This window comes from Vicia villosa, linkage group LG5, assembly GCF_029867415.1.
Source record: "Vicia villosa cultivar HV-30 ecotype Madison, WI linkage group LG5, Vvil1.0, whole genome shotgun sequence".
Lineage (NCBI taxonomy): Eukaryota > Viridiplantae > Streptophyta > Magnoliopsida > Fabales > Fabaceae > Vicia > Vicia villosa.
Window position 1 is genome coordinate 122960339 of NC_081184.1, and position 21520 is coordinate 122981858.

The following is a 21520-nucleotide window of genomic DNA, read 5'->3' on the forward strand; positions in this document are numbered from 1 at the left end:
ATCCCTCAGACTAAGGGGTACGCGGCAAGTAGCAGCAGATGACCGTTCAGGACAGTCACCAAGTCTCATGGCCATTGCGAAGCCGTTCGACGTGTATTTAGAAGTATGTCCCTCGTGGGAAGGTTCTCTATGCGGAACACAACCTATCTAAGGACGATATCAGATGAGGTGAAATCCCTACAGGCTAGGGATGAAAGATGTATAGATGGGAATCCAAAACCTACACTAGTTAGGGGGTGAGCGGGAATAAGCACGGGTTAACCGTTCAAGACAGTCACCAGCTCTGATGGCCATCGTGAAGCCAATCGACGTGCGTTAATGAGGACGTCCTTCACGGGAAGGACACGTTGTTGTAGAAACACATGAGCGTAGAAGAAAATCCCTACGGGCTAGGGAGTTCGTAGGAGCAAGCATAGAGTGATTGTTCGAGACGATCACTTTATCTCATGGCCATCGAGAGACCAATTGACGTATGCTGGCGAAGATGCCCTTCGTGCGAGGGATGCAATTTCGGAAAGGAATCCCCATAGGCTAGGGACGAAAGATGTAAGCACAGGGTGACCGTTCTAGACAGTCATTGGATCTCATGGTCATCGAGAGACCAATTGAAGTGTGTTAATAGAAATGTCCTTCGTGGGAAGGACGCGTAGTTGTAAGATATAGGAATGAACATCCCTACAGGCTAGGGAGTACTCAAATGGTAATGTCCTTCGTGGGAAAGCCATGGTCTTAAGAATTAGAGTCCCTACAGACTAGGGAATACGTAGGGATACCTGCAAAATTGAAACGCATAGATATTCGAAGTATATAAATTGCAAGCATATAGTAAGCACAAAAGCACGAAAGTCCTAAGTTCATAGGTTCGACGTAGGGGGCTCTAGGGAGCCAACCTTTTTATAGGGGGGGTTCTAGAAGGTCTCATGGGGTCGTTCGTAGCCTCTGAGACTTTTTCTCTCTTCGGATTTTAGAACAACTCATTTTATCCATGAGGTTCGAATTTTTGGGGTAGGTTCCCGGAGAGATCAGCCAAGTATTCAGTCCAGCCCTCAACAAAGTCAAGCCTCGTTTTGGACCTTTCCGAATACTCAACCCACTCCGAGTGGAGTTATCAATGAGATTCGTAGGAGATTCGTACTCCCCTATTGATCTCAAAGTTAACTCCCACACTTAGGGTTTAACAACAATGTATAATAACCCAACAGATATAATAGAAAAATAGCAAAAAATATTCATTTAAATAAATATTTAATTAAACTGCAGTAATGAAATTGCAAAGGAAGATAAATAAATAAATAAAATTTAAATATTTAAAACTAACCTCGAACTCCAGCCGCTTGCAATTTAAAATGCGATACACAGCAAATATTTAAATAAACAGATATTATTTAAATAAACAGGTATTTATTGAATTGACGTAAAAGGATGAAATTATAAATAAATAAATAAAATAAAAATTTTAAATATTTATAAAAAATAAATAAACCCTAAAATGGCAAATTAGCCAAATCCTAAAAAGTTTGCCACAAACCTAAATGTTTCGCCAAAAACCTAAACTCTGCCAAAACCTATAGGAGCATAATAATTCACCATTAAGTGATGTCCCCAGCAGAGTCGCCAGCTGTAGCAACCTGCCTAAAAATTATAACTTAGAGAGTCGCCACCTATTCTGAAGGGCGAATAGGAAACCCTACGCAGTATAGAGATCGAGGTAAGATACTATATTCAGGTCGAGGGAAGGTGTTAGGCACCCTCAACCCTTTCCTAAAGGTTAACATTGCAAAGATAAGGGTTATGGCAAAACATAAAGAAAGGTGACAGACAGTGAATAGGGTTAAAGGCTAATTATATTGAACATGATTAGGGTTTGAAGGAAGGGGACTCGCCTTGTTGCCAAGTGCCTACGTATCTCCTTAGGGAGAATCAGAGTCAACGTAGTTCGGGGCAGGATTGTATGCCTTAGAATTTGATTTGAATGGTTTGAAGTTGTTTTGAAATTGTTTTTGAAATGCGAAGTTCGAAGGTATTTTGAATTACCTTATCGTAGTTTGAACATCGCAGAATTGAAGAGATGAAAATCCGTGGTTTGTTATTTGATATATTTTAAGTGTTTTGGGCGTACAACCCTGATTTTAATTTGTTACCATTAGTTGCAATAATCAATAGGTTTGATTACCACGGCTAACGGATTAAAGGGAGGATTGCTAACCACTATAATCGATAGATTCGATTACTACGAATAGCAAATGAATATGTTTTATAGAATTAATTTATTGATTTATCGTTACCTCTCATAATCGATAGATTCAATTACAAATGATAACGAATTGATAAGAAATGCTAATCATCATAACCAATAAGATGGTTACAACCTTTTAGCAAAATAAGTTTATTTTCATTTTAATTGCTTAAATTAAATGATCGAATATTACCCATCGCGACCAATAGATTTAGTCGAAACGAATAACAAATTAAATCATATTATTTTGGCTAAAAATGAGATTGGACAAACCCTAATGCCTTGATCACAATTTTCTAAGTTTTTTTTTGTGATTTTATAATTAAAGGTTAGATTAAATTAACTAAATCGAATTATTCGAGGAAATAATCGGGACAATCCTAAAGTTAATCATAATCCTAATCATAATTATAGTATTAATCATAATCAAACAAATCAATTAAATGAAATAACATTATTTAATATTTATTTAATATTTAATCCAAACATTTAAACAAAATATAAAATAAAAATATATAAAGGAAACCTGGTTGTGATCCTGTGCCACTGTTTGTTGATGGTATACCATAGGCATGCGAATCTGGAGCGTTTGATCAATGCTAGGCGAGCATCTGACGGTTGACTGGGAGAGGTGTATCACGTGCCGTCGCTGATGGGAAGCCCTGGATCTATGAACAAAATATTACAACAAAATAGACGTCCTCAACAGGGGTCGAACCCAGGACGTCTCAATTACCAGTACTGTTCACGTTCCATCTCTGCTGCCAACTGTTTGGTGTCATTGATAATGAAACAAATAATCATAAACAAAAAAAACGTGCATTAAATTGTTGGTGGAACCAAAAGAAAAAAAATCAGCGCGGGGTCCTTGTCTCTGACCAACCATTCTCGCGGTGCCAGCTGTTCGTCTTCCTCATGAGACTGCATAATGGAACGTTAAACACCACCCCATACAGCCATGAATCGAGTTCCATTCCTCATCTTCACCTATCCATAACTCCCTCAATTCTCCATGAAATCAAATGAAATTTAAACCAAAATTGTAGTTCTAAATTCCACGAACACAACCATCATTAATTTGAAGCAAATAAAAGGCTATATCAAGTATAAAATCATCCTCAAAGTCACGGTTTCCATATGTTTCAATAATATAAACACATAATTAAACTCAAACAAAACACTGTTATTATAACAAATGGATCACCCAGATCTCCTAATTAAAACACGGTGAATTTAATGGTGTGATTTATTTTGCACAAAACCGGCTGCAATCACGAAAACGAAGAAGAAGATCTCAATGCCCTAACAATGGCAAAACATGAATCCTGCGCTAAAACTCACAACTAACGGTTCAAAACAATCTTAAACAATATGATGAACAAGTATACACACATAGAATCGATTTAAATGCTTTAGATTAAGAACCTGAGATTCATGAATGTCATGAACACATGAGAGCCATGGGGACACTCCGGACACTTCTGAATTCGTCCAAGGATCGGAGATGGTTCCTGGGAGTTTAAGGAACGTGAAGGAATACTGGGAATCACTTGAGAATGGCTGCAACTTTTCTTTTTCAATTGCCCTAGTTCCTTTGTATTTTTGAAAACCTAGAATAGGTTTTGTGAGTCTATTTTCGTTCCCCCTTTCTTTCTAAATGTTTTTAGTATATATATGGACCAATTAGGGTTGGAAAAATATGAGCAATCCTTGATTGTCTTGAGAAAATATTTTTTTTAGAAAATCATGCAAAACATGCTATTTTTATTCAAATTATATTTTTCTCTTTCCATAAAATTCCTTGATTTATTCCCAAAATATTCCTTCAAATTTGATAGTTACAAGATCTCATTCCAATCTTTAATTATTTTCATCATTTATTTAGTTTATATTGATTTTTATGAATAAAAATTCAATATAATAAAAAATAAATAATTAAAAAAAGATGAGAATAGAATTATGGGCTCATGGTGCACTCATTACCATGTTTAGAAACTCAAACCTAGGCCCATTAGTCAAAATAAGTGATTTCGCTCAAATTGACCTTTGTATATTTCTTCAAAATTGTCTAACTTCATCAATGCATAACTCTCTCCATTTTTATGATATGGAAGCATTCTAGGACTTTTTAGAAAGCTAAAAGAGTCCTCTAAATGACCTTTTTAGTTTCATCTCAATTGAAACTTCCATGCTCAAATTATGAGCTTCGACCCAAAAGGTGTTTTTGTTGACCTTTGTGGAGGACCTATAATGTATTGGACTATATCTCTCAAATGAAGCCTTTCTGGCCATGGCTTGTGAGAGACAGAGTTATAGGGAAGCAAATTTCCTTCAGAATAGGCTTTAAGTGAGGAATTTTTGATGTTCCATGTGAAAGTTATGCCCAGTCAAAGTTGGGTTGACTTTCTCCTAAGAAACCCTAATTTGAACCTTTTTGTATTTGTTCATCTCCGAGTTTCTATTAATGGATCATGATCAACCTTTGATCAAATGATGGATATAACCTCACATACTCGATGTTGACCAAAAATCTTGAAGTTTGACTGTATTTTGACTATAGCTGACTTTTAGGTCAACACAGTCGATTATTGGTCATCTGAGCCATTGAGTGGGAAATCCTTGGGATTAAAGCTTAATAATTGTCATGGAGATACATTGGGACATATGATACATCTTGAGATCCATTTGAGGCCTTAGAAATTCAAAATCCTTTGATAAAGTGCAAACCCTAGCTTTGAGAGACCCTTGATTAGGAGAGTGTTGTTTTGAACAGTCCCTTGAACTTTGAGCCATTGAAGATGCATAGAGGGACCTTTGATTGAATATAGGAGGGCAAATTTTGGGGTATGACAGGGGTGAATTAGGTTTTCAAAAATTTAATCGGTTTTATGAGAATACTTCTAATAATTTTTGGTTAAGTGTTTGAAGGTTTTTGTAAGGTTCTTTTCTTTTCTTTGGTAATGGTGATGAATGCAATAAAGTGCGGAAAAGTAAAGAACGCAACGATATATACTGGTTCCCCTCACAATCCGAGAGTACTCCAGTCCCCTTTCAAACACGAAAGAGATTTCACTATAGTTAGAATTATTGTACAAGCCTATGCCTACTATCTAACCTATAGGGTGATCAAAGGTTCTTAACACCTTTAAGATCAATCAACACTAATGTGAATGAAGAACAATCCTCTTCAAACACACCACTTACTTCCAACAATCCTGGATAGTAAGGAGATAATTTTCTTTGAATTTTTACAAGAGATTTAGATGAAGTTTGTATAGCACTATCAATCTTGGATTGATCTTCTTCTTCAAATAAACAATTCTCAAAATGAATATAAGTGTTCACAATGTATGCATGAAACTTTAAATGAATTCTCAATGAAAATGTGTGTAGAAAGTTTCATATAAAAATTCTGGTTTGTGGACACTTGAAAATCATGAAATTTATGAGTATGAATTGTTAATGAAGAAGGTGAATAATGATTTTGAAATATGTAGTACTTATAATGTGTCAAACACCTCTTTGAATGGTTATTTTTCCATGAAACAATGCAATGATCAAGTGGTAAGAAAATGGATTCGTTTGAATAAGATCATGCAATGAAAAAACACACTGGTTCAGTAGGAACCGGTTCCTGCCTAGGACAACCCGGTTCCTGCTGAACGTTACAGCAGAAAAATTCAAATTTTGAACTGAGGAACCGGTTCCCACCTAGGGACAACCCGGTTCCCCATAGTAAAACACAGAATGCTGAAAACTGAGAATGCTGGGAACCGGTTCCCCCATAGGGACAACCCGGTTCCTAAAACCTTTATTTTGATTTTTAACTTAGAAAAAGGTTTTAAATGAACTTTTGAAGGATGACACTTTGTAGTATGTTTATGATATGCATGGAAATATATTTGTGAACAATTATATGTCAAAGTGAGTATTGTTTATACCTTTGACACTTTAGCTTGATTCTTGAATCTTCACAATTTCTTCAAGACTTTGAAATGATGTATTTTTGCTTGATACTTGAAATTCTTTTTGCACATCCTTTATAAAAGCTTGATGTCCATATTGTCTTCATCAAAACACACTATGCTTGAGAAGCTTGCATTTACATAAGAGAGAGAGAGAGAGAGAGAGAGAGAGAGAGAGAGAGAGAGAGAGAGGAGACACCAGGATTATAATGCTTCGACGTTCGACTTCTCTTTGCCTACATGCACTCTTTAATGGTTTCCCATTGGAACCTGCATTGTTTCTTTTTATTTTGACAAATATTGCAAGAGTTCATAAAGTAACTAGTCCAAAATAATGCTAAAGAAAATACATCTTCTATTTGGATCTTTACTTGTATACATCTAAATGCCAAACTCTTCAGCATAATCTTTACTCTATTCACACTTCTAAATCTTCCAATATCACCAATATGTTTCAACCCTCTGTGTGTAGTAATCACTCCTTGATTCTACAGATTCCTTGAGTGATGAATTGTTTGAAGATTTGAGAAGAACTTCATCTTTCCCGTAGCCTTCCACATGATCACTACCAAGGAAATCTGGAGAAAATAACCTCCTTATTTCCTCTGAAATTTGTCTGTAACAATGACAACATCCTCAATCTTGTAAGAACTTGAAAATATTTACAAAATATTCAAGAATGATTAGTTCAAGACAATGTCTCTCTTAATCAATTACAAATTTCTCATTATCAAGATCCGAAATCAAAACAAAGATTCAAGAAAAAAGAAATTTGTTTGCAAGGGTTTTGAACTTTTCAAAAGTGAGAGGAAGTTGATTTCACAAAAAATCACAAAATGATCATGAGATTCACACATGAAAAATATTGATAAATGATTTTATATGTGCTTGAGATCAAGCACAAAAATTGAAATTTGGTTCCTCAAGGGATAAATGTCGCACATAATGTCCTGGATAATTGGCACTACTACAAAATGCGCAAAGAACAATGCCATGTTTACAACGTATTCATATACACCTTAGTGATAGGTTAAAATTTTCGTGCCCAGTGAGTTGCTAGATTTTTTAATAGTAATTTAATGACGGTTGATTTTAAACACCATAGTAAAAAATGATGTGTAGCACACTTCGATTCCCAATACTACATTTTTTCCATTTTTTTGAGTACACTAAGCGTGTGTCACTTATCTCCAATATTTAAAAAATAAATTGTAAATGATTTAACAACGGCTAATACACCAACCGTTGTTGGAGGACTTAAGTTTTCACTATGTTTGCTTTTTCCAACCGCGATTAAAGGGTTCACTGATAAATTAAAACAAAACTTATTTCGTATTTCTTTCATAAGACACTCTTGGTGAAAAAGCTTGCTAGAGACGACAGAGGTGGCGTAATCTTTACCCTCTTCGTATCCATTCATTTGGAGCTCAAATATTCACCCTCTTCTTTCATTTGTTTCTTCAGCTTGCCAGTAAGGTACTCTTCAACATCTTTATTCGTTTTTTATTGGTTTATGTTGTATATGCTCAAATCTTCATCCTCTTTGTTCATTTGATTCTTCAGCTTCGAAGTACAGTACTCTTTAACATCTTCATTCCTTACATGCATAATATTCTTCAGTTTCGAAGTACGGTACTCCTCAACATCTTCATTCATTTTTTCTTTATATATAGGAAAAAGTCGGTATGAGAGTATATTTTTCATATGCTTTAGGTTTAGATTTGCTTTAGATTTATACTATGGTGTGTCATTCACATTATTATACGTGTATAATAAATTTCAGAAGTTCTAATGGATCGTAGTTGGATGAAAGCCGATAGATTAGGTCCGGTTTATGAGAAAGGAGTTCTTGAATTCCTTGAATACACTGATGAACATCTTATCGACAATAATGGTATCTTTTATTATCCTTGTGTTTTTTGCGCAAATATCTATAAGGGTACAAAGAAATAAATATTCCAGCACCTTTGTTGTGATGGTATATGTTAAAATTATATAATATGGACGTGGCATGGTGAGGTGGATAAAGAGGAAAGTCGGGTGCCACAAAGTTAAGGGTGGATGAAGATGAATATATGGAGGATCAACTAGAGGATATGTTTTATGATATTGGGGAATCTTCTTTTAAGAATGCTCATATTTATGATACCTTATGTAGTGATAAAGACACCCCTTTATATATGGGATGCATAAATTTTACTCGATTGTCGCCGGTGTTAAATTTGTTTAATATGGAGGCAAAAATTGGATGGTCGGATAAAAGTGTCATGGAATTACTCGAATTGTTAAAGCAAATGTTACCAGAAGATAACAAATTGTCGGATCGTTGCTATGAGGCCAAGAAGATATCGTGTCCAATGGGTCTGGAGTATATCAAAATACATGATTGCCCTAATGATTTCATATTATACAAGAAATAGTATATCAATGTACAAAATATGGTGTGTCGCGATACAAGCTGAAGGCCAACAATGGTGATGACAATGACAATGATAATGTTAGTAGGAAGCATCGTCCTGCTAAAGTGTTATGGTACTTGCCAATAATTTCACGATTTAATATGCTTTTTTCTAATTTGAAAGGCGCAAAGAATATTAGATGGCATGCAGATGAAAAAACTCATGATGGAAACATTCGCCATGTAGCTGATTCGTTGCAATGGAAGAAAATTGATTCGTTGTTTCTGGATTTTGGAGTTGAGCCAAGAAACCTTAGGCTTGGGCTTGCCACCGATGGAATGAACCCCTTTGGTAATCTGAGCACTAATCATTCTTCGTGGCCTGTTCTTCTCACTATTTATAACCTATCTCCTTGGTTGTGCATGAAGCACAAGTATATACTGTTAATTATAATGATTTATGGACCACGATAATTGGTAAAGACATAGATGTTTATCTAAGTTCATTAATTAATGATTTACGACTCTTGTGGGATGAAGGCGTTGAAGTTGATGATGCATATTTTGGGGAAAAGTTTAAAATGCGTGCAATCTTATTTTGCACAATCAAAAAATTTCCCGCTTACGGTAACTTGGCTGGATATAGTGTCAAAGGATATAAAGCGTGTCCTATTTGTGAAGATAATACTTGTTATCACCAACTTGAGTTTAGAAAAAAGACTGTTTACCTTGGGCATCGAAAATTTCTAAAACCCGGTCATCCTTATCGTAGATTGCGGAAGGCTTTTAATGAAGAGCAAGAGTTTGATGAGGCTCCTAAACCTTTAATCGGGGATGAAGTTTATCAACGGCAGGAACACATTAATGTTGTCTTCGGGAAGAGACAAAAAGAAAAATGGGAAGTTACAAAAAATATATGTAAAAAGGGGTTCATCTTCTTTGATCTTCCATATTGGTAAAATCTTGATATTATACATTGTCTTGATGTGATGCACGTGGAGAAAAATGTGTGTGATAGTTTGATTGACACACTTCTAAATATTCCATGCAATACTAAAGATAGTAATACTTCCCATCTTGATATGGAGGTAATGGGTATACGAAAATAGTTGGCTCCAATAGAGAAAGGTAAAAGAACTTATATGCCTCTAGCATGTCACACTCTATCTAAAAAGAAAAAGAAAATTTTCTGTGAGTATTTGCAAGGTATTAAATTTTCGCAAGGTTACTCATCAAATATGAAGAAACTTGTATCAATGAAAGATATCAAGTTAATTGGTTTAAAATCTCATGATTTTCATGTATTGATGCAACAACCTTTACTAATGGCTATCCGTGGGATCCTACCAAAGAATGTGAGAGTAACTATAATAAGATTGTGCTTATTTTTCAATGCCATATGTAATAAAGTTATTGATTTTAAAAATTTAGATGAACTAGAAGATGAGGCTTCCATAATCTTGTGTCAATTGGATATTTATTTTCCTCCATCATTTTTTGACATTATGGTTCACTTACTTGTTCATCTAGTCAGAGAAATCAAGTTTTGTGGTCCAGTTTATTTAAGGTGGATGTATCCAATAGAGCAATATATGAATATCTTTGAAGGATATACAAAGAATCATCATTGATCGAAAGTTTCAATTGTTGAAAGGTACATCACTGAAGAAGGTGTTGAGTTTTGTAAAAACTATTTGTCAATAAGCAGATTCTATAGGCATTCCAAAGTCTCGTCACGCTGATCACACTTACAAAAGAGGTATTCAAGGTCTAAATGTTAAGTAAATGGCTCGAGATGTAGTTATTCAAGCACATTTCTATATATTGAATAATATAGATGAAGTTCAACCTTTAATAGATACTCACAAAAGACTTTTGAGGAATCCGAATGAGTGACAAGTTGTTGTTGATATAGCATAAAAATCGATTCATATATTAGTTTAATAAAAGTGTATCTAATAATCGTAGTGCATCCGAGATACTTAAATGATTGTTGTACGAGCCAAAAATTTAGTCATTACTTGGACTGCATACGACATTGGTCATTATACCTTTTATACAAAATCAAAAGATGATCGTAGTATGATGCAAAATAGTGGGGTTATGGTTGAAGCCGAATCGATGTATTTCTCTAGTTCAAAAATATTGAGATGTTTTATGGCCCAAAAATTTATGATATTTACAAAAACCCCTCTTTTTCCTTTGTTCCAAAGGGGGTATATTAGCACCTGGATGTACTATCATTTGGCCATATTTAACTAATAAATTAAAGATTTCGTTACATTTTATGACGTCGAAAGTATAAGTTTTCTTAGGGAATCTATCTCCCTTATCAGGTTCGACCGACTTTTTTCCATTTGAAGGCGCTAAATCCCTACACAAATAAGGGGGGCCCTTGCTTAAGTTCACCAAGGTCTATTTCGCCTTCATCCACATCGAAAGGCTCTTCATATCAACTTTTTTTTGCCTTCATCATATTCGATGTAGGCTATTTTTTATTTTCTATTATTCTTACTTGCTCTAGCCTTTTCTATTTTTAGGCGCTCTATCTGTCGAACCCTATCAGCCAATTGGACCATATCTCGCAAGTGCTGAGTGTCTAGTTTCTTCCTAACGGAATAATACAAACCACCTGCGGTCATTTTGACCAAATCATGCTCAGGAACTTGAGTAAAACATCTGGCCTTAACAAATCGAAACCTATTTAGATAATCATCTATTGGCTTAGTGAATTTTTGCTTCACACTTGCCAATTCTTTCAGACTAATATCGGTTTGTCCCATGTAGAACTGTTCATGGAACAATCTTTCTAATTGTGCCCAACCATGAATCGAATTGGCCGACAGTGTAGTGAACCAGGTGAAAGCATTTTTTGTTAGCGAACTTGGGAAGTACTTAATTCAAAGGTTTTCATTTCCAGTGATTTCGCCTACTTCTATTAAGTACCTAGCAACATGTTCTACGGTAGACTCGGTAATGTCCCCAAAGAATTTGGTAAACTTAGGGACCTTCTATCTATGGGGTACATCCGACTGAAGGAAGTATTCATTCAGAGGAGAAGTGTAACTTGGCCTATGAAGGACAATATTCACACCATTTAGGGCCATGATTCTTTCGACCATGGCTGCCAAATTGTTGTCTGCTGCCATATTATCATGTCGAATTTGTTGCACAACTTCGTCAGCATTTTGGTTTCTATCTACCAATATACTACCTCTGGCTCTCTTTCCCTTGGGATCTATTGTTCTTGCTTGGAGGTTCGACCTTGGTGGTTCGACAACCCCTCCTTGGTTTATCAGATTTGAGGGTGGTGAATTTCTTTGATTTTGGTTTATTGTTGGGTCTTCTTCAAGTGATACCCCCTGATTATCTCTCATCCAATCCCTTTGGGGTTGGGGAGGAGGTTGAGGCACACCAAAAATATCGTGCTAGGGGCGTCATTTACGCCACCATTTGTTGGTTCGCCTAAGTAGTATTTTGGATCAAAGGGTTGAAGACCGTACCCATTGTTTGTGCAAGAATTTGGACCATGTCATGGTTACTTTCGTCCATTTGCTGCCTAATTACTACTGCAGAGTTATTTGCAAAGTTAAGCATTTGGGACAAAAATCCTTCCCCTTTAGCTGTGTAATATTTGAGTTTGAGATGCACGGTCGAAGGGACGGCAATTAGTTCGGCCAGCGTGGGGCGTCCCAAAATGCATTGGTAGATCGAGGGGCAATCGATGACTAGAAATTGGACTTTGACGGCCCTCGCAGTTTCTGTTGACCCGACCGAGAGAATAAGTTCGACGAAACCCCATGGTTTTGTTACGGTGCCATTGAAACCTTGTAGGTCGGAGCCTACGTAGGGGGTGAGGTGGCGGTCATTCAGTTGCAACATTTTGAATAGCTGGGAATACATAATGTCTACCGAGCTCCCTTGGTCGACCAGAATGCTTCGTACGTCGAAGTTGGCCATCCGAGCCCGGATGAGGAGAGGGATGGTTGCATTGGGGGCACCCCCGGCAGTTCTTTCCGATAGAAAGCTATGGGGGAGGATCCGCCCTTGGCAAGGTCCAGGGTAGCGGCTTTGCTCGAATTTGCTAAAATTAGCTCGTCGAACTTCTGTTTTGCAGACTCGACGGTGAGTTTCCTGAACCCTCCTCCGGAGATGACCATGGCGGAAGGGAAGAACTCCCACGGGCTGTGAGAAGAGAGGGGGGAAGATAATCTAGTCTAGTCGGGGAGGTAAAAGTCCTCCGTTCTGGTGATACTCATGGCCACTTGCATGGCGGGCGTATCCTCTGCCGGTTTCTCCTCGACGACCGGTTTGGCTTCCTTGGTCGCCTCTTGTTTCTTTGCATATTGTTTCAGGTGTCCTTCCCTGATTAGAATTTCTATTGCGTCTTTCAGGTGGATGCAGTCTTCGGTGTTATGCCCGTGGCCTTTGTGGAAGCGGAAGAACTTTGATTTGTCTACGTTTGGCCGTGCAGGCATGGATTTTGGGAAACGGACTTTTCCCGTTTGGAATTTGGCGTTCGCGCATTCGCTCAGGATGCGTTCCCTGGATGCATTTAGTGGGGGTGTATTCCCGGAACTTTCCTGCTGGGCCTTTGTAGTCCTTAGGATCTCGACCTTTATCTTCTTTTTTCTTGTCGGATCCCCGGCAGGAATCGTTTTGACGAGCGCCCTTTTTGTTTTCTTCCTGTCTGGAATTGCGGACTGCATGAGCGGCCTCTTTTTCCTCGTATTGTATATACGCCTGGTCCTTGAGGAAAAATTCGTCCAAGGTGGGCGGTGTCTCGATCCCGATTGCTTTGGCGAAATCTGAACGTGGCCGGAGGCCTCGTTCGAGCAAGAACTTCTTCATGTGGGCAGTTGTGGATACCTGCACAGCCTCCTTGTTGAACCTATCTATGTAGGCCCAAAGTGATTCGTCTTTCCCCTGAATAATGGCTTCCAGGGAGGCTTCCGATTTCGGATGTCTGCGGGCCGTGAAGTGTCTGGAAAAAAGCTTTCCGAGCACTTTCCATGACGTGATGGATTCGTCGGGAAGACTTTTGTACCAAGTCATGGCTCCTTTGCGTAATGTGGTCGGGAACAACCAGCACTTGATTGTGCTCGGTACTCCTCTGTAGTCTAGGAGGGCGTCGATGTTCTCGATATGCTCGTCTAGATCGGTCGTTCCATCGTACATGCCCAATGGTGGGGGCTTCTCGATACCGGTCGGAAGAGGTGCTTCCAGGATAGCGTATGACACAGGGCCCCTGCGCTCCTCTTCTTCGTCACAGAGGGTTGGCGTGACGGATCGACTGTGGCTTCGCCTGTGTCGCCTCCGATCGTCGTCGAGCTTTGTGGGAGGCGACTTGGATCTCCTCTTCGGCTTGGGAGATTGTGAACGGCGTCGGGAGCGGTGGTCGCCATGCCCTTTCTTTGAAGCAGGACCCGGATGTTCCCTCGGGGAGGGGGAACAGGGGCGTTTCTTGGTGACCGCCTCGTGACGGGAGCGAGGATTATGACAGGTGGAGTCTTAGAGCGACACTTCTGTTCGAGTGCCCCGATCCTGTCGTTCTTTTGTTGAATCAAGGCGTTCGTCTGCGCAAGGGCTGCCAAGACGGCGGCCATGGTTTGATCTGGGTGAGTTGGACCCTTGGTGGAGAAAGGTTTCTCAAGAACCTCTTCGTGGTTATCTTTACCGCTGGTATCTCCGAGGTGATGGACGGTGTTTTCGTGGAAGCCTTTCGGGGAAGGAGATGCTGTGAGACCGTCACGAGGATGTGGAGCGGTATTTCTGGGTGGAGGAACGACGACGGAGATGTCGTTCTTGTTGATCACTGTTGCGTCCAGAGAAGAGAATTCTTCGTTGTTTCCAGCCATGGATGATGGTTGAATCAGAGCTATGGTTTCTGACTTCTTGCAGGGGCAAGAAAAGGATCAAGAAGTGCAAGAAAAGAAACGGGGGAGCTGATTGATTCCCACAGACGGCGCCACTGATCTTTCTGAGCAGAACAGGTGACCAACAATGGTGAAGCTTGAAATCCGGAACGGTTGGAGGAGAAAAAAGGTGGTTGTACCTGCAAGGCACTCCGATGCCAAAGTAAGTGTTTGGACAACAAGGTACAACAAAGTGAGAGATTTTGGGTGAAAAAAGATTACCTTGCCCTCTAGGGTTAGAGGGCTATTTATAGGATTGTTCCATGCGGAAAGAACTCCACTTTTTAAGGACCCATGTGAGGCGCTAGGCTAGGAAACACGCGAGTTAGCTATTGCCGAGCACGAGGCTTCAGCGTGCTCGGTTATGCCTTGTGTTTGCCCGGAGCGGGCCGGGGAAGGCTGTCGCGTGGGTGAATCAGAATGCCTTTGGGCCAAAGAGTGATTGGCCCAATTTGAAGTAATTGGGCTGGTCCAGAACAAAAGGTGTGATTGAAACACTGACATTAGCAAAGACTCTATCATAAGGTTACTTTGGAGCGAGATCCAACATTCCTCTAGCCTTCAATATGAAGGATTGGCTTGTAAACCTGTTAGTGTTCTTTGCTTAGCTTGAATCTCTAGTTGATTATTTTCTTGTATTCTCTGTTCTCTTTATATTTTAGTTGAGTACCCCTTGTTCGAGTTAATACAAGATTTCCTACTTATAAATAAAAACAACAACAATTACAACCTTAAAAGATTTCCTAACTAATTATGAAAACCTTAAATATTTTTCAGTAATGACTTTAGTTGCTACACACAACCAATGGTATATTAATTAAGGGATATGTTTCGAATCCCAACAATCTCAATTATAAAAGATTTATTTGTTGGTAAATTAAAAACTTTATTATAAAATTTATTATTTATAGTAATGTCTTTAGCGACTAACTTTACTTTGAATTTGAACACCTACTTGCAACCAACTAATTTTCTATGAGGTGGAAGGTAGATAAGTATCCAGGTTTGATTGGCTATCAGAGCATAATATTCAATCTCTATAGTTTGAAGCCGCTCAGATTGAAATAAAGTTTGCTTGACATTAACTGGTTCAACATGAGAGAGATAGGTTTTTGGTTTTCAGTGATTTGTTTTGGTCTTAGTGAGCATGGGGTGGTCATTTAGCAGTATTGTTTCCTGTGGTGCACTACTATGTGTATAGAAGGAGAGAGGGACACCTCAGACTAGTTGTTTGTGCCTGTGACCCATGGATATTCAGCAGTTTGTCTCTAATATTTAACAGTAACGTGTAACCAACAAAATTGCTTAACAACAAAATTGAACTTGTATTAAGCCGGCAACGATGCTATCGAAAATAGTGGAATCTTTTATTTTAATTAAAGATATGTACTTTAGAGTTTAGACATATTAATGATTCCTAAACTAAACGGTTTCATTGAATGTAACGTAATGATGTAATATTCCCAAATATTTTGTTCTTAATTACCATACATTGATATCTATAAATAAGTAACAAAGTCTCTACATTTTCAAAAGTACTAACCAGAGTAAGCTTTTGTGATAAAGAGAATATGTCTGGTCAACTTGAGCATGAGTTGGAGCTTAACGTGCCAGCAAGTGAAGCATGGGATCTCATTGGCACACTTGGTATTGCAAAACTCGTTGGAGAAGAGATGCCTGAATTGTTTCAGAAAGTGGAAGTAGTTGAAGGAGATGGAGGGGTTGGAACTATTCTCAAACTCACATTCACGCCAGGTCATTTATATTCTTATTATTGTACTTTTATTTATAGTTTTTTCTTGTGTGTTTCTTAGTATGTTAGTGTTTGATTGTTTTGGTTGGAGTTGGAACAGGTATACCTGGCCCCGCCAGTTATAAAGAGAAGTTTACCATAGTTGATAATGAGAAACTCATCAAAGAAACTGAGGTAATTGAAGGTGGATACTTGGATTTTGGATTAACACTATTTAGAGTTCGTTTACAAGTTATAGAGAAAGGTAAAGAATCGAGCATAGTGAAATCTACAATAGAGTATGAAGTGAAAGAAGCAGCTAATGCTTCACTTGTTTCCATTCAGCCATTGGCAAACATTGTACAAGTTGCTAAGAATTATCTCGGAAGAAACAAGGCTGCAAAGGAAGCAAAGTAGTAATTATCTGCTTCAAAATAACACTCATTGCTTATAGTTCTTGTATGAAATGATGAAAGTTACTTAGCTTCCAACCTTTGTATTAGTATTTCTTAGGTCTTGTCCATTTAATGTGTGGCTCAGATTTTATCACTTTTGAAAGTAAAACTTGTATGTTTTCAACACCTTTATCTTTTGAAGGTGTAAAATAAAATTTGCAATAACTTTTACATTGTTAGATCGGCCAATACAAGGATGTAAAATGTTAAATCAATTTTTTAATTTATTTATACCTTCAATTAAAAAATATAGAAGTATAAACTGCAATTTTCAATATTCTAAATGATCTCTTATTTGTTTACATATGAAACAACACGTTTTTATCAAAATAAAAATTTTCGTAAGTTTTTATTATTTTCTTTTTAATTTACAAATACAAATTTGTCGGAAAATTCAGCAGATTATATATCATCATCCTTTTAAGTCTTGGTGAATACCAAATGCTAGATTTTGTTGGATACCCATATGTATGCAATATATTTTCAATAGTTTTGCATGCATTTGTTTATGTTAAAAAATTTATAAAGTTAGATAAAGAAAATAATTTATCATGGTACAATACAAGAGATTATGTAAGGAATACTAAGCTTGAATCAAGACTTTTTGTATTTGTTGTCCATCCTAGAGATTATTTCCACACTTCTTTGAATTTTACTTTTTTCATTCTTAATATTTTCATTATAAATGTTTGTCATTCACAATATAGTATTTGTGGCATTTGCATTCTAATTGGCTAGTGTGAGGGTTTCACGCAGATCACTAATGTTTCAAATGGATTAATGAGTTGGCAATGTATTGAGCGTTGATAATCACTTCATGGAGGACAAAGATTCATTTATAATCAAAACTGTATCGCTTTTTTCCTCGAATATTTATGAATACCGAGGTAATAGATTTTTTTAAATAAAAAATAAAATAATAACTTTTCCCCCCGGTTTTCAGCCTACTATTGAGAATAGATTACTTCTTTTGTAGCATTAAAAAGAAAATGGCAAAGTGTAAGATATATCACTTACATATTTTTACCATCTATCATTTTATTTTTTGGGTTGCAATATTTTTAAATATGATTAGGAATAGTTTTTTTAATATTGTCATTCAAAGGAAAAATTAAATAATTCAATTTTTTGCCCTTGATGACAACATTGGGAAATTATTCACAAATATAACAAAGGATTGCAAAAGATGGAATCAACAACAACAACACCATTCCGTGAGATAGATTACAAGGCCAAAAAAATATTTTGGTCAAGGTTTGATAAAATTAGTTTCTTCACTAAACAACAACAACAACAATCTTGAAAGATTTCTTAACTAATTAAGAAACTGTAAATATTTTGTTGTCTTGCAATCTATTTCAGAGAATGATGTTTACGAGTTTGAGTTGCAACAAATGACTTAAGTTAGGGAAAAACTTAATGAATAAATATTATTATAAGCAAAATTGAGTAATCTTTTCCCTTGATTCGTAGGTTAACCGAAGAAATAGATGACTTAATATTTAAATAAAAATAAAATTAAAAAGGATGACGTCATTATAAAAGAAATAAAATATAAATTGCAGTTACTGGGATTCAAACGTGTAGTTAGTTTATCCTTAGTTGTCTATAGCAACTAAGGGTAGTAGATTGTAATTTTAAAAAAAAGTGACATGCTCAGGGTTTATACCTCAGTTATTTGTTGGATGAAGTGAAAGTTTTATCATAAAATATATTATTTATATTAGTCTTTTAGCCGCTAACTTTACTTTGTACTTGAACACCAACTTGCAACCAACTAATTTTCTATGAGGTGGCACGTAGGCAAGTATCCAGATTTGATTGACTATAAGAGCATCATATTGAATCTTCATTGTTTGAAGCCACTCCGATAGAAATTGTTGGAACATTATGTCAATATTCTAACATAGGGAGATGAATTTGAAAATGTTTCTTAAGTCAAGTCTCACATTGTGTGTTAGTTAAAAAAACTCCCTAGTCCCACATTGCTTAGGTGAGATATCTTAGCTAGCTTACTTCATTATATAAGGAAATTCCTTATTTCATTCAAAACATACAAAAAACTTATTTTGTCAAAGCATCAATCTCTCTCCTTTTCTTTCTACTCGTTGCATTTAGTACTTTCTTGAATTCTTTTTAGAGAACAATGTCCATTTCTCCTCGTTTGAGTTGAGAAATTATCAAGTATAATTTTTGGATCCTCTTTAGAGAATTATTCGAATTTTTCTTTGTTTGAGAAATCCTTTTGAATGATCAAATGACCATTATTATTTTTTCAATAAGTAATGGTATTAATCACAGAAGAAATAAAGATACAATTGACAACAAGTTACCTCTTTATACAGGATAAAGGTAACGTGTTCCAGACATGAAAATTACAAGCCGTAGAAGAATCATTAACTACCCTAAACCATTTCCAGGAGCTAAGAACGATAGCAGAAAAGCATTCATCAAAGTTAAAGATATTACCTTTAAATAGGATAGCATTTCTCATCACCCACAAATACTACAACACTGCTATCCTAATTACTCCAACAGTTATTTGTTCTTCTACCGCCTTAATTTTATCAAAGTTATCCAAATAGTTCCTCAATTCATCGTTCGACAAAGTCACCGAATCCCCTAACCACTGTCCCACTTTTCTCCAAATTCTTCTAGTTAAAGGACAACTCTCAAAAAGGTGATTTGTGTTCTCCAACTCATGGGAGCAGAAAACACAGAAACAATCTATATCATCTACTAAGACACCTCTTACTTTCCATTGGTCTCTCGTTGGTAATCTATCCAAAACGCACCTCCAACTGAAAATGCCCACCTTTGATGGAACTTTAATCTTCCACATAAATCTTATCTCCTTTACTCTACTGTTTGCAGCCCCGAGCCCTCTTCGCGTCTTCTAATCTCAGTTGCACACCCTTTAACGGAGAATCCTTTATCTTCATCCGCCACCCAAACGATTTCGTCTCTGCCTGAGTTCGGCTGGCTGAGCAGCGACAAATCATTTTGCAGCAAACTCAGCATATCCGCATCATCATCATCTATTTCTCGCAGGCAGCAATTTGCATCCCACTTCCAATCATCGCCATCCCAGAATCCTGCCTCTACTACAGACATGTACGGTTTTTCTGCTTTGGCATACAGCTCCGGAAACGCTTCCGACACTGCCTGATTTCCCACTCACGTATTGAACCAGAACTACATGTTGGCTCCACTTTTAACCCTGCAATGAAATAAGTCAGAAGCCGACAGGCCCTTGGATCCTTCACAATCCTTCACCTATGTTTTAACAATTTTGACCAAATCGCATTCTCATCTGTGCATATTCTCCACTTCCACTTCATTAGAAGCGAGACATTCATACAATCTACGTCTCTAATGCCCACACCGCCGTCTTCTTTAGGCTTACACACATTGCGCCAACTAACCCAACTTATCCCTCTCCCTCCTTCCACTCCCCTCCATAAGATTCTTCTTTGAATGCTCTTGATTTCCTTCATAACCTTCTTTGGAGCTCGGTAAAACGAAAGTGAATACAGAGGGATTGCGTTTAAAATCGAATTAATCAAAACAACCCTTTCTCCAATTGAAAGGAATATCCCTCTCCACTTGTCTAACCTTCTCCTAATGTATTTAATAACGTCTTTCCACATTGCCACCTTCCTCGGGCTGTCACCCACCATAACTCCCAAGAACTTGAACGGAGAGACACCTATTTCGCAAGACATAAATGTTGACAAAATTTGAAGAGTAGTATCACTAAGATTAATCCCGTATATGTTAATTTTACTAAAATTGATCTTGAGGCCAGCCATGAGTTCAAATCCCCTAAGAATCGACTTCAAACTCCACAAGTTTTTTTTGCCTCCATCACCCAATATAATGGTGTCGTTGGTAAAGTGTAGGATGTCAACTACATTGTTATCACCGAACGAAAAACCTTTGTAATCTTCTAGACTATAAGCTTTCTCCATAAGACTAGTTAAGCCTTCTATAGCAATTACAAACAACAACAGAGATAAGGGATCTCCTTGTCGGAGACCACGCTCGACTTTGAAATCTTTCGTACAGCTTCCGTTCACAATTATGGCCATGGAACTCGTAAACACACTTGCCTCCATCCAGCTTAACCACTTTCTCCCGAAGCCCATCTTCTTCATTACGTATCTTAAGAAGTCCCAGTTGACACAGTCGTAAGCTTTTTCAAAATCTACCTTTATAACTAAGCATTTCGACCCTTCTCTCTTGCCATGTCCATCACTTCGCTAACCATCAATATACCATCCAAAATGTTGCGATTTTTTATGAAGGCACTCTGTTTTGTTGAAATCAAATACCCAATAACCTCCTTGAGGCGGCCAGCAAGAAGCTTTGACAAAATTTTATAGAGACTCCCTACCAGACAAATTGGCCGATACTCTGATAGGGATTGGGGATTCAGCACTTTTGGAATTAACGATATGAAAGAGGAGGTACAGGCCTTTATTAATTTAGCCTTCTCATAGAAAACTGCCACAAAACTCTGTATGTCGTCTTTTAGAATTTCCCAATGGTTTTTGAAGAAAGCCAAGGTGAACCCATCAGGACCTGGTGTCTTGCTGACATCACAGTTCCATACAGCATCTTTTATCTCCTTAACTGTAAAAGGACGCACCAAACTCGCCGCCACTTCAAACTCTAGCCTCTTAAAGGTGATACCCGCTGGAACAGGTCTGTCCTTGCAAGGCTCTTTAAAAAAACTTTCAAAATGATCGCGAACATGAGATTTTACCTCTTCAACTCACTCCACCAAACCTGCAGGCGTCTCCACCACATTTATGGA

At 37.4% G+C, this 21520-nt stretch overlaps 3 protein-coding genes across 3 annotated transcripts; 2 read left to right on the forward strand and 1 right to left on the reverse strand.

Annotated features, from left to right (window-relative positions):
* Positions 1 to 7992: 7992 nt before the first annotated feature.
* On the forward strand, positions 7993 to 10230 carry LOC131605318 (uncharacterized). The gene is made up of 4 exons (XM_058877690.1): positions 7993 to 8095; positions 8616 to 8951; positions 9140 to 9501; positions 9709 to 10230. The coding sequence occupies exons 1-4, from the start codon at positions 7993 to 7995 to the stop codon at positions 10228 to 10230; spliced, it is 1323 nt and encodes a 440-aa protein (XP_058733673.1).
* Positions 10231 to 16085: 5855 nt separating this feature from the next.
* On the forward strand, positions 16086 to 16663 carry LOC131607197 (norbelladine synthase-like). Its single transcript, XM_058879218.1, has 2 exons — positions 16086 to 16269; positions 16368 to 16663. Exons 1-2 carry the CDS (start codon positions 16086 to 16088, stop codon positions 16661 to 16663), a joined length of 480 nt encoding a protein of 159 aa, XP_058735201.1.
* A 2894-nt stretch (positions 16664 to 19557) lies between these two features.
* LOC131605319 (uncharacterized) lies at positions 19558 to 20858 on the reverse strand. The gene is made up of 2 exons (XM_058877691.1): positions 20063 to 20858; positions 19558 to 19862 (listed from the first exon to the last, which is right to left on the reverse strand). The coding sequence occupies exons 1-2, from the start codon at positions 20856 to 20858 to the stop codon at positions 19558 to 19560; spliced, it is 1101 nt and encodes a 366-aa protein (XP_058733674.1).
* Positions 20859 to 21520: the final 662 nt, after the last annotated feature.